The sequence below is a fragment of the Danio rerio genome, chromosome 13 (genome assembly GCF_049306965.1).
Source record: "Danio rerio strain Tuebingen ecotype United States chromosome 13, GRCz12tu, whole genome shotgun sequence".
Lineage (NCBI taxonomy): Eukaryota > Metazoa > Chordata > Actinopteri > Cypriniformes > Danionidae > Danio > Danio rerio.
In genome coordinates, this window is record NC_133188.1 from 407,863 (window position 1) to 426,779 (window position 18,917).

The 18,917-nt window shown below is 39.0% G+C and overlaps 1 protein-coding gene across 1 annotated transcript; it reads right to left on the reverse strand.

The window, feature by feature from the left end:
- Nucleotides 1-951: 951 nt before the first annotated feature.
- On the reverse strand, nucleotides 952-17,914 carry nvl (nuclear VCP like). Its single transcript, NM_213484.1, is given in 23 exon segments — nucleotides 952-1,117; nucleotides 1,536-1,615; nucleotides 1,802-1,884; nucleotides 1,967-2,043; nucleotides 2,768-2,874; nucleotides 3,131-3,230; nucleotides 3,567-3,686; nucleotides 4,459-4,521; nucleotides 5,250-5,354; nucleotides 6,724-6,945; nucleotides 8,196-8,373; nucleotides 8,454-8,598; nucleotides 8,912-9,029; nucleotides 9,683-9,784; nucleotides 11,354-11,488; nucleotides 11,592-11,668; nucleotides 12,428-12,545; nucleotides 13,895-14,074; nucleotides 14,770-14,830; nucleotides 14,959-15,052; nucleotides 15,672-15,724; nucleotides 15,849-15,919; nucleotides 17,730-17,914. Coding segments are annotated over 23 exon segments (2,391 nt in total). The 5' UTR covers nucleotides 17,787-17,914; the 3' UTR covers nucleotides 952-1,072.
- Nucleotides 17,915-18,917: the final 1,003 nt, after the last annotated feature.

The window sequence follows — 18,917 nt, forward strand, 5'->3', positions numbered from 1 at the left end:
TAACTGCATGGATATCTATATATATATCTACATGTATAATGGAGAAATGGATTAGAGATTAGATATGGATTATAAATAACCTAATAGAAATGGTGCATCATTAACTCTTACATCTAACAAAACACTGTTAGAAAAAGGCCACTCAATGCAGAATTGACTGGATAACCTTTTTTTTAAACAAAACAGTAATAAACAAAACCTGTCTTGTGTGTTTCTAAACAGGGTGTCCGCAGGGTCTTCAACCTACTGCAATATTGTGTTGCAGTTCTTAAATCTTTTTTTAACAGCTCTTAATTTTCCTTTGTTGGTGTATTGCTAAATCTGGCCAGTAGCATCCCTTACAGTCACCAACAATACTAATCTTTTTATTTAAAAATAGCATTTTATAACTTTCCTTACAGTAACATTTGTTTAAAAGTTCTCCATTTATTTACTGCTGAGGACACAGACCTGACCTTTTTTATTCTTATTGTATTATTAAATTATAATCTTTTCCAACTCTGGGCTATTCAAAAGAAGATAAATCCTAAGATTTTACTCCTTATTAAGACTAAAATTTCATTCAGAATGGTCTTAATAATGTCTATAAAAGTCTTAAATTTATACCCTGATAAAAGCTGCAGAAACCCTGTAAACAGTCTGAAATCAAACAGTCAAGGTGAAGACATGCTGCAAACAAAACTGTGTAAAGTTAAATGTACTTCAGGAAAGATGCTTCTTAATGTGAACATTTGCAATTTTCTATTAGTGAATGCAGGAGCTCACTGTAAATACGGCATATTAAAACAGAACTGTACAGAACTAATATTCAATTTAACATAAACATAATCAATCAATTTATTATTAAAAAATAGAATAATATTGGAAAGTTTCTACGTAAGCAAAGACAAGTTACACATCAAGCTCATTTTGTTTTAATTGTATAAAATAATTTCAGTGGCGATACTGTCGTGTGAAAACATTGTGAAGCAGGATTTATAATCTACACCACTGCAGAGCGTTCAGTTCTGTAAAAAGCACTGGTCTACAATGAGCATCAGGATTATTATAGTGCATTAATGTTAGTCGGTGGTCATCTGCTCAGCGTTTCCCGCAGTCTTTCATACATTAACTGGTCCTGCAGAGAGCAATAAATCAGAAACTGTCATTAATAATCAACAAGATGGACAAATTATTCTGTTCAAAGCTCCTGCAGATTGAGAATGAATGCTGAAAACCTGTAACCATTGACTTCTACAGGGTTAGTTTATTCTACAGTGGTTACAGGTTTTCAGCATTCTTGAAAATATCTTAAGTGATCAACAGAAGAAACTCATAATGATTTGGAAACAGTTGAGGGAGAGGAAACAGTGAGTAAATCTTCCTGTAAACAGTAAAGCCTGCATCTCCTCAGCTCTGTGTTGAGTAAAGATGATATGACAGCAAGTACAGCTTTATATAATATTAAAAACTGTCCCTGAATGAAGATGCAGATGACGTAGAACCGCTCAGTCTTGCTTACTGTAAACACCTTCAGGTCAAAGGTCAACACTCACCTTCTTAGACACAGATGGACGAACTTTCTTGAAGGCGTCTTCAAAGTGAACTCTGCTCACTCTAATGTCCTTCGCTGACTCTGAAACACACACACACACACACACACACACACACACACACACACACACACACACACACACACACACACAGTCAGTGCTTCTGGTTCAGGTGTGTTAGCTGTGTGTATGTTTGTGTATGTGCTTTACCTGTGTGTGTGTGTGTGTGTGTGTGTACATGTTGCCTGCATTATATATGCACACATTACCTGTGTGTGTTCGTGCGGGGTCCAGGTGAACTCTCAGTGCGTTCACACACGCCTCGCGCACCAGCGCTGACAGATCTGCACCTCTGAAACACACAAACCAACAACACACTCAGCATTTACACAGCATGACACAGGTATGATGTCCTCATGAACAGATGTACTGACGTGAAGGTCTCGCAGCGAGCGTCATGGGCGATCTCCTCCAGACTGACATCTGAGTCCAGCTGGGGTTTGGTTCCACCCTGACAATCCGAATTAAAGACACAGTTCACTTCAAATCAATATTCTGCTGTCATTTAGTGTCCAACAGCAGAGTTTCATTCTCCTGTTCACAGAAGAAGATGTTCTGAAGAATGCTGGAGAAAAAACTGCATCTCCCTCTGAAGCTCATAAGGAAGTAACTGAGACTGTAATTCTTCCACTGGCCACTGGGGGCTGGCTACAAAACAGAGCACACTTCATTGACTCCACTGTTAACTTGGCGACTTTACAGCTGATAAACACACGTTCACAGTCTGCTACTAAAACTGCTTTTGGTGTGTATAGCTGATATTCCCCTTCATGATAACTGTGAGGGGTCAATGTGTTCAGAACTCATCTGTTTCATTTATATTAAGCTTTAAAACAGCATAATTGTGGACTTGACCATTAGAGTGATTGGGAATAGGACAGATGTCAGCTCAATTGAGTAACTTTACTCAGACAAAGTAAAATGAAGACCTGTTTCAGATGATTTAAGACCTACAACACAATATTTTAGTCAGTTTAAGACTTTTTAAAAGCCTAAATTTGACTTTTTGTAATTTAAGACACAGCAAAAGTGTTGTCCAGCAGGGGGCGTTTTATATTTGACTTGCACAGCAGGAACAAAACATCCTTTTCCTCCAGCATTCTTCAGAGTATCTCCCTCTGGTGTTCAACAGAAGCAGGGCATGAGGACAGATCTGAGTGCGAGTGAGCGTGCACCTTAGTGATGGTGTTGAGGATGACGTGTCGGTCAGCGGCTGGCGGCAAACCCACATACAGAGTTTTGTCCAGTCGTCCTGGTCTGAGCACAGCCGGGTCAATGATGTCTACACACACACACACACACAATCATCACAGAAACACACCTCAGGGATTTCACAAGTCTGTATGTGTGTATGTGCCCATACTTGTGTCTGTGTGTGTGTCTAGGCTGAGATGTCCGGTGTGTGTGTGTGTGTGTGTGTATATATATCTGTATGTTTTTGTGTGTCCTTGTTTTGTGCCTACACTTGTATATTTGTGTCTTTGTGTGTGTGTGTGTGTGTGTGTGTGTGTGTGTGTGTGTGTGTGTGTGTGTGTTACCGGGTCTGTTAGTGGCAGCCATGATGAAAACCTGTCTGCGATTCTCCATACCGTCCATCTCCGTGAGCAGCTGATTGACCACACGGACACTGGCTCCTGACTGACACACACACACACACACACACACACAGGATAATTTAGTGATTTCTGAGGACTCTCCATAGCTGTACTGTATTTTATACTGTAAGAAGAGCTTACTATATGACCCTACCCTCACAGAACACCTGCGGACACACTGAACGTCAAAACTCCCTAAGCATGATCTTCAAGAGTTTTACATTACGAGGACATCATGCATGTCCTCATAAAGCACACTAACGCACACACACAGATGCACACACAAACATACCCACACAAATGCACACACACAGAAAGTACAGAAGCGTAAACTCTGAGCTCTCTGCATTAGACTGTGTTTTGCTCGGTGTTTTCTCACCTCGTGCTCGGAGCGGCGAGGACAGAGAGCGTCGATCTCATCGAAGAAGATGACGCAGGGCGCTGAGTTCCTGCCTCTCTGGAAGACCTGCCGCACGGCGCGCTCGCTCTCGCCCACATACTGCACACAAACACAACACACACACACACACTTTACACACACACTTCATTAAATCCTTTCTTCACCTCTTATTTGACCTTCATGCATGCTCTCTTTAAAGGTGCTGTTTAAGTCCCGTTGCGCTCTGATATCTACACAGTAGGCTTTGTAAGTTCTCCACAAAGCTTTTTAGAAGTGCAGGAATCAGACGCTGCATATGAAGACGTGTTGCCGTCTGCTTAATAGTACAGAAATGAACTAATCCTGTTATTGTTTACGGTCAGTGACGCGTTGTAAGCAAAAGTACAGATGCAATACCACAGTGCGGTTTAGTCTTTATTCAAAATAAGAGTCTCACATGCATGGTAAGTGTAAAATGAGCTTAAGTAAAATATTGATCATTGCTGTAATCCCACTCGGAAATGTTACAGCCAATCAAAAGCAGCCTGAGGCGCGAATATTAATGCCCTGTGTAGATTAACAGTGGGTTTTGTTCTGATTGGCCTGTTTTTATTCAAAGTTTTCCACATTATAAAGAACAAGCCCCAAATCCACCCCATGCCAGCAAGTAATAACAACAGATAAACATATGTAATCCCACATAATGCGGTGATGTGTTTATCCACTTCATCGATTGACTGGCACAGTGATTTTACACTGGCTCAAGGTGTGCTCTTTTACACATACTGAACTCTTATTATTCAGCTCCGCCTGGGTGTTTTCTCATCATATGGCACCTTTAAATGGATTTGGATTGTGAATTTCAAATGTTTTGAGTGTAAAACACACACACCATGTTCAGCAGCTCTGGACCCTTGACAGAGATGAAGTTTAAGCCGGATTCATTAGCGACGGCCTGTAACGAGACACAGAGAGACTGATGAAGAGTACTGCCATCAAACTGAGCACATTATTACACCGTTCCCAAACCACACGCAATCAAACGACTACAGACGCTGTGCTGACATGTAACTCGTCCACTCGCTAGTCAACAGGCAAACAAATGATTAATTATAATCATTTTCAGAATTATCTTAAATAAAGTGCCTAACGGTGATGTTATAGTCATGTATTTGGTTTATAACCTACGTTTAGCCTTTTGTAATGCAATGCTACACTGGTGGGTTAAGCTTTATTTTACACTGCACTTGATACAATGCCACTTTACATTTAAGCACCAAGGAAAATATTATTATTAATAATAATAATAATAATAACACACTAATAATTATGATGTGTACTTATTCAAGTTAGTTGCATGTCACATGGACACCAAAATAAAGTGTTGCCAGAGTGTTAGCGTCTTACATTTCCAGATGAACATAACTATGAATCATAAAAATTGTATGAATATAAATATTGCAATAAACATAACTGTATGAACATTTTGTACATCACAGGGCTCATTTTCTGCAAAAATCTAAAAGGCAAAGGAAGCTAAAAGAAAAGGGAAATATATTCAGATCTCCCTCATCAAGGCACTGTTCTGGCTGCTGGAGCTGCTTCCACACACAAGATGATGAAGCAGACTCAGGTGTTCTCCATGTTGAGATTAAGATTAAGTTGAACTGAACATGGACTGACTTTGGCTAACAGGGTCTTTCCACATCCGGGGGGTCCGGCCAGCAGGAGTCCAGCGGGAGCGCTCAGACCCAGAGCCTTGAACTGCTCCGGGTTTTGGATGGGAGCCTGGAGACATAAAAAACCAAAGCAAATTTAAAAAACTATTTCTTAAGGAGGCTAATAATATCATTACAATGAAAAAATATATTTTATATTATATATCAGACTAAAAGAAATGAGACTTTCTCCAGAATAAGCATATACTAGGAGATACTGAGAGAAATGTCCTCGCTCTGCCAACATCAAAACTGTACGAGGAATGTAGAGTACAGTAGTGTGTAGTACAGGCATGTAATCAGCTGAGGACAAAATAAGCAAGACAAGATGAGAAATATATATATATAAATAATGACTGTGTATATATTAATTATGACTGTGTGTGTGTTTAAATATTATTATAAATAATCATTCTAAAATATTAATGAATAATATCCTTTATATAAATATCTGATATTGGTCACACAATTCAGTTTTTATTCTTGGTTTTATTAGTTTAAATGTTTTGCAGTTTAATAGTCAACGATGGCGATAACCCTCACTGAGACCCTCACAGTATATGATACAGTACAGTAGGGTACAATATAGTAGGATTTATTATAGTAAGTTACAGTATAGTATAGTAGGGTATAGCAGGGTACAGTATAGTATAGTAGGGTTGGTAGTTTAGGGTAGTATGGTACAATATATGAAGGTACAGCATAGTAGGGTATAGTATGGTATAGTATAGTAAGGTACAGTAGAGTACTAGGGTATAGTATGGTACAGTATAGTAGGGTATAGTATAATAGAGTATACAGTAGCATAGTAGAGTATAGTGGGGAATAGAATTGTTGGGTGTAGTATAGTATGATACAGAATAGTAGGGTATAGTATAGTATAGTGGGGTATACAGTAGTATGGTGCAGAATAGTAGGGTATAGTATAGTGGGGATTAGTAGGGTATGCTAGCAGATATGATAATAAACAAAAAGAAATAAGAGTTTCTCCAGAATAGGAATGGAGTGGGAGATAGTGTGAGAAATATCCTCGCTCTGCCAACATTTAAAGTGGATTAAAAGAGTTGATCAGACTGTAGCAGTAATGAGTGTTCAACAGATTTAGGACAGTAGATATAGGACAGTTCTGGTGAAGGTTGGTGATGATCCACTATGAATGTTGACTACCGTGTATATATCCATACACACATGCAATAAACTGATTAAAAATACTGTCTGCTGTAATTATTACTCATTAAATAATAAACTGCTGTATACGCTCTCGATAAATGTTTTGGAAATTGAACATGACTTTGTCTACAGCTGGTCAAACCGGGTGCAGTTTCCTCCACCGGCACAGAATCTGCTGGAGATGCATGGAGTTTATCAGCAGCACAGACAGAGGTAGAGTAAGATCCTGCTGGACGGCAGTAGTGTGAATATCTGCAGTGCAGCTGTACCATGATGGCCATGTGGAGCTCCTCACGGACGTCCTGCAGCGCTCCTACATCCGCCCAGGTGACGTCCGGCACCGTGGCGAACCCCTCACGCTTAGCGGACGGCTGGACTCTGACTAGTGAAGAGCTGAAGTCTGACATGAGGACGCAGAGAGCCGCCAGCTGATCCTCACTCAGAGAAACACTGCTCTTCAGGAGATCCAGCAGACGAGCCAGAGCTAATGTCTGACAGGGAAACAAGCTGCTGTTAGGAACACCACTGATGCACACACACACACACACACACACACACACACACACACACACACACACACAAACTTACAGTTACAGCTACAAGCCGTCTGCAGATGCACTTGCAAACTTTTACAGTGCTTTACAAGTGTGACAAATTACCTATTTACACACATTTACACACTTCACACCAGCTGTTGTATCTTATAGTATAGTACATGGTAGCAGGATATAGTCTAGCATTGTATAGTATGGTATAGTAGAGCGTTGTTTAGTATAGTAGGATATAGTGTAGAACAGCACAGCAAAGTACAGTATAGTAAAGTACAGTAGAGCATAGTTTAGTATAATAGGGCAGATTATAGTAGTATGTGGTATAGTATAGTATGATTTAGTAGTGCATAGTATAATAGGGTATAGTACAGTAGTGTACAGTATAGTAGGGTAAGGTATAGTATAGTGTAGTTTGGTATGATATATTAGAGTACAGCATAGTAGGGTTTAGTACGGTACAGTGTAGTAAGGTATAGTATAGTGAAGTAGGGTACAGTACAGTAGGGTAAGGAATAGTATTATAGGGTATATAATAGTATAGTGGGGTACAGTATAGTAGGGTATTGTATAGTATAGTGTAGTAGGGTTCAGTAAAGTTTAGTAGGGTACAGTATAGTGTAGTAGTGTACAGTATGGTAGCATATTTTATAGTATACTGTTGTTTGTTTGTTATGGTACATTAGGGTATAGCAAACTAAGGTTTAGTAGGGTAGAGTATAGAACGGTATAGTGTAGTAGGGTAGAGTATATTATACCAGGATAAGGTATAGTATAGTGTAGTAGGGTAGAGTATATTATAGCAGGCTAGGGTATAGTATAGTGTAGTAGGGTACAGTATAGTATGATAGGGTATAGAATAGTGTAGTAGAGTATGGTATAGTAAGATATGGTACAGTAAAGTATAGCACAGTGAGTTAACAGAAACTAATAATGAACAATATATTAACAATATATATTAACAAATAACAATATATAATATATTAGTAAACTGGACAGATCTGAATAAATATATTAATAAATGTAGAGCTCACTGTTTGGTCAAGTTAGTGTCAGAGTCAGGCTGCTCATAATCCTGATAGGCTTTGTTCTGCTGTAATAAAGTGCTGGACGTTCCTCTGTTGAGTGAGTGAGTGTGTGTGTGTGTGTGTGTGTGTGTGTGTGTGTGTGTGTGTGTGTGTGTGTGTGTGTACCGGTGTGGTCTGGTCTTCAGTGGTGGGCTCCAGCAGTATTCTGTTGACGGCGTTCATGGCTGCTTCTCGACACAGCGCCATCAGATCTGCTCCCACATACCCCGGAGTGAGCCGCGCCAGATGCCTGAAGTCGAAGTCGTCCGGCAGCCTGATTTTACGGCACAGAGTCTTCAGGATCCTGCAGTCGGAAATGAATATTACTGAGTGAACCACTGCTTCATCAGTCAGTGTTGTGTGTAGCGCTGTGTGTTGAGTTACTTCATCCGCGCGCCCTCATCAGGAATCCCCAGACAGATTTCACGATCAAACCTGCCGGCGCGCCGCAGAGCCGGGTCCAACGAGTCCGGACGGTTCGTGGCTCCGATGACCAGCACCTGAGCCGGCTCCAACATCGAGTTCAGGTCTGAAGAATGAACACACACACGCACACACACACAAACAAGGTAAAGAGTTGATCACAACAAGCATGATGACTATAATTCTAGATATACACAGAATTATTCTCCTCCTGTTTAGATTTTCTCCAACACATTTATAATTAGAATAACTCATTAATAACTCATTTCTAATACCCCATTTCTTTTATCTTTGCCATGATGGCAGCATTTAATATTTGACTAGACATTTACTACACACACAAACACACGCAAACACACACACAAACATGGGCGGGGCATGTCAGATACTAGAGAACACGCGTGCACGCACGCACACACCATCCATGCAGGTGAGCAGCTGCGCTACTATCCTCCGCTCCATGTCTTTAGACGCCGTCTCTCGTTTGGGTGTGATGGCGTCGATCTCATCGATGAAGAGGATGCAGGGTGCGGAGCTCTGCAGAACACACACACACATACACATACAGTTAAACAAATAACAACACACACCAATAAATAAAATCTAATTTATAAACTACAATTAAATGAATTAATAAATTAAACTCAACAGGGGAACCAGCAGCAGTCAGTAATGCAGGATGATCTGCGGTCACGGCTTTACAGTCAATAAAAGTGATTATAATGGAAGTTAATGTAGCAAAACAGCAGCAACATCACCAAAGCGGAGTCCGTCTGAACAGTGTGTTGAGGAGTTCTTGAAAATATTCAAAGCATTTTCCCAAAATGTGTGTCAAAGTCAGATTTGTCAGCAAGAATCATCACATCTGCTGACACACAGAGACATTGTGGCCAAATTAAGACTCAAAATCAGCCCAGAGAGGATGTAAATGACCCAGCAGCATCATTATTATTACCCCTGCATGTAAATATGACTTGTTTTGGAAAGACACTGTATAACTGCAGGTGAATTACGCTGATATACTGCCAATCCTCCACACAACTCCTTCCCTTTTCAGACGGTGACTGTGATGTATTGATGTGCAGCTCATGTGAAGCTGATCTGAAGCCATGATTATTGTGACTAGTACACTTTAGTTGAGTTGAACTGAATGAATGTAGCGCTGTAAATGTGTTGTGTGTTTCTCTTACGATGGCCTGCTCGAACAGCTCCCGCAGCTTCTGCTCAGACTCTCCTGACACTCCAGACACCAGCTCTGGAGCAGAGATCTTCAGCAGCGGCAGAGCGGTCTCCTACACACACACACACACACACACACAGACAGACAGACAGACAGAGAGGGAATTATTATAAGAGATTATTAGTAATAAAGCATTGTAAATATACCGAGTAATATTGTTTTACTACTGTTTTATAATAGAATGTTGATTGTTAAATGTAGTTTATTCTGATATCTATTGATATTTTTATTTTTTATATATATATATATATGATATATTATTTATGCTTTTTCATTTAATTATATATATATATATATCTTTTTTTTATTTACTGTTTACTATGTTTCTTTATTATTATACATGCATGTACTTTTCAATGTAAACTTTCTAAATGCTTTGGCAAAACATTCGCAACATTTGTCGAGCCAATCAATAGACTTGAGTTGAGAAAGTCACAGCGAGAGAGAGAGAGAGAGACACAAAGCCTTGTTTTAGTTTTGACATGAGATTATTTTGCTTGTTTTAAGGTAAAACAGCTCATTCTGGCAAATTATTTCTTTTGTTTTCGCTTGTCTAGTAAGAATCTTCAGATATTTGGAGTAGAAACAAGACACAATCAGTAAGTCCAGCACATCAGTGTGAACACTCACATTAGTGTTGTTTAGATAATCATCATCATCATCATCATCCCCTTATCCGGGGTCGGGTCGCAGGGGCAGCAGTCTTAGGAGAGAACCCCAGACTTCCCTCTCCCCAGATACTTCCTCCAGCTCCTCCGGGGGGATGCCGAGGCATTCCCAGGCCAGCCAAGAGTCCCTCCAGCATGTCCTGGGTCTTCCCCTAGGCCGCCTCCCGGTGGGACATGCCTGGGACAGCTCCCTAGGTAGGCGTCCAGGAGGCATCCAAAACAGATGCCCGAGCCACCTCAGCTGACTTCTCCTGATGTGGAGGAGCAGCGGCTCTACTCCGAGCTCCTCCCGAGTGTCAGAGCTCCTCACCCTATCCATAAGAGTGCGCCCTGCAACCCTGTGAAGGAAACTCATTTCGGCTGCTTGTATCCGAGATCTTGTCCTTTCAGTCATGACCCAAAGCTCATGAGCATAGGTGAGAGTAGGAGCGGAGATTGACCGGTAAATCGAGAGTTTTGCCTTTCGGCTCAGCTCCTTCTTCACCACAACGGACCGGTACATCAACCGCATTACTGCTGCACCAATCCGCCTGCCAATGTCATGCTCCATCCTTCCCTCACTCGTGAAATAGACCCCAAAATACTTGAACTCCTCCACCTGGGGTAAGGACCTTCCTCCAACCTGGAGATGGCAAACCACCTTTTTCTGGTGGAGCACCATGGCCTCGGACTTGGAGGTGCTGATTCTCATCCCAGCTGTGTCACACTCGACAGCAAACCGCCCCAGCGCATGCTGAAGGTGTTTAGATATCACCAGCAAAAATCATCGCACAAGCCTTTACTCCACAACCCTGTGTGTGTGTGTGTGTCTCTCTCGCCATGTGTGTATGTATGTGCATGTCTCTATATATGTGTGTGTGTGTGTGTGTGTGTGTCTCTCTCGCCGTGTGTGTATGTATGTGCATGTCTCTATATATGTGTGTGTGTGTGTGTGTGTGTGTGTGGTCACTCACTCCAGCCACAGCCTGAGCCAGCAGTGTTTTCCCGCATCCGGGCGGGCCGTGCAGCAGGAACCCACGTGGAGGAACCACACCGAGCCGCTGGTACACCTCTGGGTGCCTCATGTGGATCAGCAGCTTACACACCTCCTGGACAACACACACACACACATAATGAGAAAGAGAGAGAGAGAGAGTCAAACACATGTATGCCAGCAGGACAGACGGAGAAACACAACAGAAGAGCTCAAACCTCCAGAGTTTCATCACTGCCACCGAAATCCTCAAACTTGACTGAGGAGAACTGAAGCTCGAACCCCTTCACCTTACCTGAAGAGCAGAACAACCATCCGTTACACACTGCAACAACACACTTCTCATACACAGAGTCTGGGTCTGGTTTCTAGTCCAAATATATTTACAATTATTTCTGAAAACAACACTAGGTTATGTGCTGGTCTAGAAAATGCTTCTTGATTTAAGAGTTTGTAGATATTTGGACCAGAAACAAGTAAGAAAAGCAACACACACCTGCAACAACATTATTATAATACATTAAAATGCAAATGAGATGGTGCTGTTTTCAGAAGAGGGCGGAGCTACAGATGGCTGTGCGTCAGCATAGTGTGTGTGCTGTGAGTGCTGGTCAGGTGTGTGTGTGTGTTTCAGTGTGTGTGTGTGCATGATGCTTCTGTCTCTGTTCATCTACAACTCCACATCTATAATCCTCTTAGTCTATGCTGACATCATCTACAGCAGCTCAAACACTCTAATGGCTAATGGACAGACGGCTGCTTCTCACTCAGGCCTGCTGGACATGCTAATGAGATGGAGAGATGGGCACTAGTGGGCGGGGCTTTCCCCCTCTGATGACACGTACAAAGGGAGAATGTCAATCAAAGTGATTCTGCATCAAGTCTGATTAGAACAAACACAATTCATTCATGTTGAGCATCAGAGGCTGGAGATATTCACACACCGCTGACACACAACCAGGTTTAAAGCCCTTATGAAGGTCATTCCTGCATGATAGATGCTCTTGAAGACTGCTAGAGCAGAACTCATGTGTGTTGTGTGATGATCACTCACTCTTTTTAGCTGGTACTCCAGCACTGGTTTCTGAATCCTCCTCCAGTTTGTTCTTCTTCTGCCTCTTCTGCTTTACACTCTTCTTTTCCTTCTCCAGCCTTGATGAATCTCTCTGATTCTGAAAACGATAAAAGACTTACTGTACTCATGTAGGACTATGGTATTGAACATTCTGACCTTTTTTATTTACAGTATGAGGCAAATAAATAATGGATTCTTTATAAATATTGAATGAAGATAGAAAGAATTAACGAGTGAATAAATGCATGAATGATTAAATTAACAAATAAATGCACAAATGAATGCATGAGTGAATGAATGTGTCAATGAATAAATGCATGAGTGAATGAATATGTCAATGCATGAATAAATAAATGAACACATGAATGAATGTGTCAATGAATGAATGCATGCACGGATCAATGATTGGATGAATAAATAAATGAACACATAAATGAATGTGTCAATGAATAAATGCATGAGTGAATGAATGTGTCAATGCATGAATAAATAAATGAACACATGAATGAATGTGTCAATGAATGAATGCATGCACGGATCAATGATTGGATGAATAAATAAATGAACACATAAATGAATGTGTCAATGAATAAATGCATGAGTGAATGAATGTGTCAATGCATGAATAAATAAATGAACACATGAATGAATGTTTAAGTGAATTAATGAATCAATAAATTAATGAACAAATGCATCAAGGAATGAATGCAAAAGTGAATGAATGAATGAAATAATTAATAACTGAATTAATAAACATTAATAATAAATGCATCAATTAATGAATAAATGCACAAACTAATGCATAATTAAATGAATGTGTCAATAAATGGATGAATGCATGGGTGAACGAATGAATAAACAAATGCATGAATGAATGCATGAGTGAATAAATGAGTCCAAGCATGAATGAATACTTGAATTAATAAATGCATGAATGATTACACAAATAAAGGCGTGTATGCATCAATGAATGAATTAATGTGTGACTGAATAAATGAATGTATGAATGAATGAATGCATGAATATACCCATGAATGCATGAATAAATGCACAATAGAATGCATGAGTGAATGACTGTCAATGCATGAATGTGTCAATGAACGAATGAATGCATGAGTAAATAAATGTGTCAATGCATGAATGAATAAATGTATGATTGCATGAATTAAGGAATGAATGTCAATGAATAAATGTGTGAATAAATGAATGCATGAATGTTGAAATGAATGCATGAATAAATGCACGATTGAATGCATGAGTGAATGACTGTGTTGAAAAACAAATAAATGCATGAATAAATATACTTAAGTGAATAAATAAATGCATCAATGAATGAATGATGCTTCAATAAACCACCTCACGTGTGCATTATTTTCTAACAGGCAAGATTTCCCTGACTGATTTGAGCTGTCAGCAGCAGGTAAAACACAGAGATCTGATATGTACCGTGGTGCTGGATGACTCTTCCTCACACAGATCGATGAGGATGCTCTCCTGTCCTCGGTCTCCAGTTTTATCAATGATCCAGTCATCGCTGAGGCTCCTCTGAGTCGTCGAGCTGCTGCTGGCGTTTGCTGCTCCTCTCTGATACAGTGACGTCAGGGAACTGTTCATGTGATTCGTGTGCTGGAGAAATAATGTAAGGGGTCAGTAACTGTAACTGATGAGTAACTGATGACAGAGTTTTCATATTCATTCATTCATTTTCCATCAGCTTAGTCCCTTTACTTATCAGGGGAAAGCCACAGCGGAATGAACCGCCAACTATTCCAGCATATGTTTTACACAGGGAATGATCTTCCAGCTGCAACCCAGTACTGGGAAAATCAGTCATGAATATTTTTGATAACTTTTTTTAGTAAAGCAAACTGAATCTGTCATAAAGACTGTCTCATTATCAGAGTCAATAGTACTCTAACTTTAATATTACACGACCATAACAGCATCATTAATATTTAATCATATTTTAACGACAAGTTAACTTGTGCCACTGTAATTAAAGAGAAGCAAACTATTAACGAAGCTGTTATAAAATTCATGACACGATTATAACAGCCTCATAACAATCAAGTTCATGACAGATTTATGACAGGTTATGTTGTCTTGGTAACGTCAAGATGTCAAAACAAAAACATCTCCAACAATGTCATCTTCGCATTTAAAATGACACAACTGACAGTTTTCATAAGCACACATAAGAGCCCATATATTAAAATAAGGTTATGCACACGTCCATCATGTGAAATGGTACATATTGTGCCTTTAATTAATGTACTGCATTCATATCAGGTATTTGTGTAGCGGTTAACGTGCTGCTTTACTTCATGTTCAGGAATATCATCCTCGCTGTCTGTGCTGGACGCTGTGATGTGGCTGCCGTCGCTGGAAAACATCAGCACCAAATAAAGAGAGCAAACAGCAGAGTAATAATACAGTGAAGTGATGATGGATGTGGAAACTGCGTGTGTGTGTGTGTGTGTGTGTGTGTGTGTGTGTGTGTGTGTGTTTACCCATCCTCTGGGCTGCGTCTCGCTCTTTTGGCCAGATGTTTGTTTTCCAGAGCAGAGAATTCAGAATCAGACTCGCTGCATATCAGCGCAAACACTGCACAGATGGCACATCAACACTACATTCATCATGCTTTATTTACACCCCAGGGGGATATTTATATACATGCATAAAGTAATAGCTGATGTGTTTCCTCTTCATCATGATGACAGCACATAATATTAGACTAGATATTCTTCAAGACACTAGTGTTCAGCTTAAAGTGACATGTAAAGGCTTCACTAGGGTAATTAGGGTAAAGTTAGGGTAATTAGGCAAGTTATTGTATAACAGTGGTTTGTTCTGGAGACAATCCAACACTAATATTGCTGAAGGGGTGAATAATATTGACCTTAACATGACTTTAACACTATTAAAAACTGCTTTTATTCTAGCCCAAATAAAACAAATCAGACTTTCTCCAGAAGAACAAATATTAGAGGAAACACTGAGAACAACTCCTGAATCTGAGAAACATAATCTGGGGAATAATGGAAAAATACAATTACAGGAGGGCGAATAGTTCTGACTATAACTGTGTATATTATAGAACTTATTTTGAATGTTTTTCTCAATCTTACATCTTGGATGCAACTCTTAAAATCTACAACAAATCCCTTAAGTGCTGTACAAGATTTCTCTCTAAAGCACAGGTTTCATGCAAAGTGATCCAGACCTTTCTCCACCTGAATCCTGAAAGCCGTCCTGTTCCTCCGGCCGTACTCAATCCTAAAAAAATACAAAAACACAAACCAACAATTAAAAACAAGGTTAAACAACTGTCCTTTGAATTAAGAGAAAAGTTATGTAAAATTATATGAAATGTATGTAAAAAAGATTGGAGGAAACCCACCGGAACTGCTGCTGAAGCTCAGACGCCATCGCTGAAACGTCCACATACTGATCATTACGTGTTTTCAGGTACTGGAACACAAAATAAACACCAGCACAGAGTAAACACAGAGAAATATAAACAGTTATGGGGTCTTTGTGATTAAAGGCAACCCCCTTATAACATTTCACCAGCTTTTAAATAAAAAAAACATTAAAAAACTATTTATATATTTTTTTATTATATAAAAAAAGAAAATCCATATTAAATAAAACTCACAAAAAAACCAATGAAACTAAATGAAATCAACTTTATGAAAAATCATTCAAAAATATTTATTTTTAGAGTCACCTACAGTTGAAGAATGGATTGATACAGTGCACACTATATATGTCATGGAAAAACTACCGTTTTCATTAAGAACACAAACAGAATACTTTTTTCTAATTTGGAGTAAATGGACTGAGTATATTTCACCAATAGGCCCGAATTTTTCTTGAACTGTAACCTAAATGTAACATTGTATAAATAAGTATCTTTTCTTCTTTAAAAGAATACTTCTAAAGGACTTGTAGCTCCCCATGTTTTACTGTTCATAGTTGTTCTTGTTGTTAAAGAGAAGAAAATACAAAGCATATACAAGATCTTTAAGTCTCTTTCTGTATGAGAGATTTTGTAAGATATATATGTATTTTCTTCTGAAAACTCAAAATAAAAAATGAAAAAATATATATATTTATTTTAATGCAAAAAACAACAATATATTACATTACATATTATTGATCACCATCAGATCAACAAATTTGTCAAAATTAAACTTGTTTTAAAACTGCACCTGCAAAAATCCATCAAAGAACAAGAGATCACAGCACATTTAAATGACCAGCCATTCATTCTCCTTCAGCTTAATCCTTTATTTATCAGGGATAGCCACAGCGGAATGAACCGCCAATTATTCCAGCATATATTTTACACAGCGGATGGCCTTTAAGCTGCAAACCAGTTCTGGAAAACACCCATACACTACAGCTAGTGTAGTTGATCAGTTCCCCTATAGCGCATGTGTTTGGACTGTGGGGGAAACCGGAGCACCCGGAGGAAACCCACACCAACACGGGGAGAACATGCAAACTCCACACAGAAACACCAACTGACCCAGCTGGAACTCAAACCAGCGATCTTCTTGCTGTGAGACCACCGCGCCTCCCCCATTTAAATGTTATAAAGGTTTTAGAAAGATAAATCTGATTTCAGATATATAACTGATGAGGATTTTGAGGTCAAGATCTGATTCCTAAACACTGCTCACAGCAAGAAATACTGTAGTAATGTCTTGGCAAACACCATAGTTTTGTTTTGTGTGTACAACTATGTTAATGAATGCTCCAGCATACTGCAGTATGAACTACAGTGAACTGATCCACTGTAATAAGCACTGTAGTACACTTCAGTTTTTACTCAGATGATGTTAATCACCGTCCTTATAATACTTTAACACGTTCAGTGTGTGTGAGCATTACGTCACTTACATGTTTACTCTTCTGTATTCTTCAATCTTATTTTACATTTACCGCAGTGATTTATAGTAAACACTATAGTGTTTTAACCATACTGAATTAATCTGTTGGGGTTATTAGTCAGTTATTGTAGCACCACTACAGTAACATAAACAACTGGGCATGGAGTTTTCAACAGCTGTAGGGTATATTATACAACAACACACCAGTTTACTGTGGTAAACACTCATGTATACTACAGTATTTATCACTATAGCTAATAATACAGTATACTGAAGCATTCATAAATAAAAAGTTGTAAATATTATAATATATATTTACATGATTATAGTCTATAGTATGGTAGAAAAACACTGTAAGTTAGTATATTAGAGCTGTGTGTTACCTGGTGGACTCTGTGTTTGAGTCTCGGGTCAATATTATAACCGCCGCGGTTCTTCATGGCTCATCCCTCGCGGAGTGTCGACAGTAGGAGATATTATTAATATATCTGTGTTATTATCCACACAAATAAACCTTTAAACGAGGAGGAAGAGCAGCACACGTTTATATTTTCCTCTGTTGCATGTCGCTGCTGCTCTACATGTGCTGAACTGAACAACACACGCTGATCTCCCGCTGCAGAACACACGCGCGACCCCTGCCGGCCTGGAGACTGCACAAATAATAAACAATGTTATATTTACAATATTCATACCCCTGGAAAAATCTGACTTTAAGTAACTTCTATTTAACTAGTAAGTTATTTTTTTATTTTTTATTTTTTTTACCAAAAAAAGACAATATTCATTATCTTTCTCCAAAAAGTATGTACAAAAGTCCTCATTGTGGCTGTTATTTAAATTTCAAGTCAGAATTTGGCTTGGGTATGAATCATTTCAGGCTTTATTATATGTAAAATATGATATATCTATTATATATATCTAATATATAAGTAACTATTATAATTCATACTTAGGGTGGTGACACGTTGCATGTTCTCCCTGTGTTAAAGAAAATAAATGAATGATTAAAGTGACACTTACATAATAATATGACAATAACATAATGTGACTATGCACATAAATACCCAGAACTGCAACATATGCATTGCTCAATATATTGAAATGTATATATTTTTTTCTTTTTTCAAATGTGCAACATAACTAAATCTTTATTCTTCGTGTTTCACGTGTAAATATGTGTACACTATATTTCATGTCATTTAAGTCTATAAAATATCATACAAGATATGAAATGTGACACAAATGCATGGGCATCAGACAGAAAAATAAATAAAAAACTGCATGACAAAAGGGTTTTTTGACATATTTAAATACACAGAAATGTATTTATTACTCATGTTTTTCAATCTATGAAACTTCTGTTTGGGTAATATGACATCACAAAACTAAAACGTGAAAATACAACTGCATTCAGCAATATATAGACAGGCCTCCACAGTCACCAGAGCTCAATCCAATAGAGCAGCTTTGGGATGTGGTGGAACGGGAGATTGGCATCATGGATGTGCAGCCGACAAATCTGCAGCAACTGTGTGATGCTATCATGACAATATGGAGCAAAATCTCTG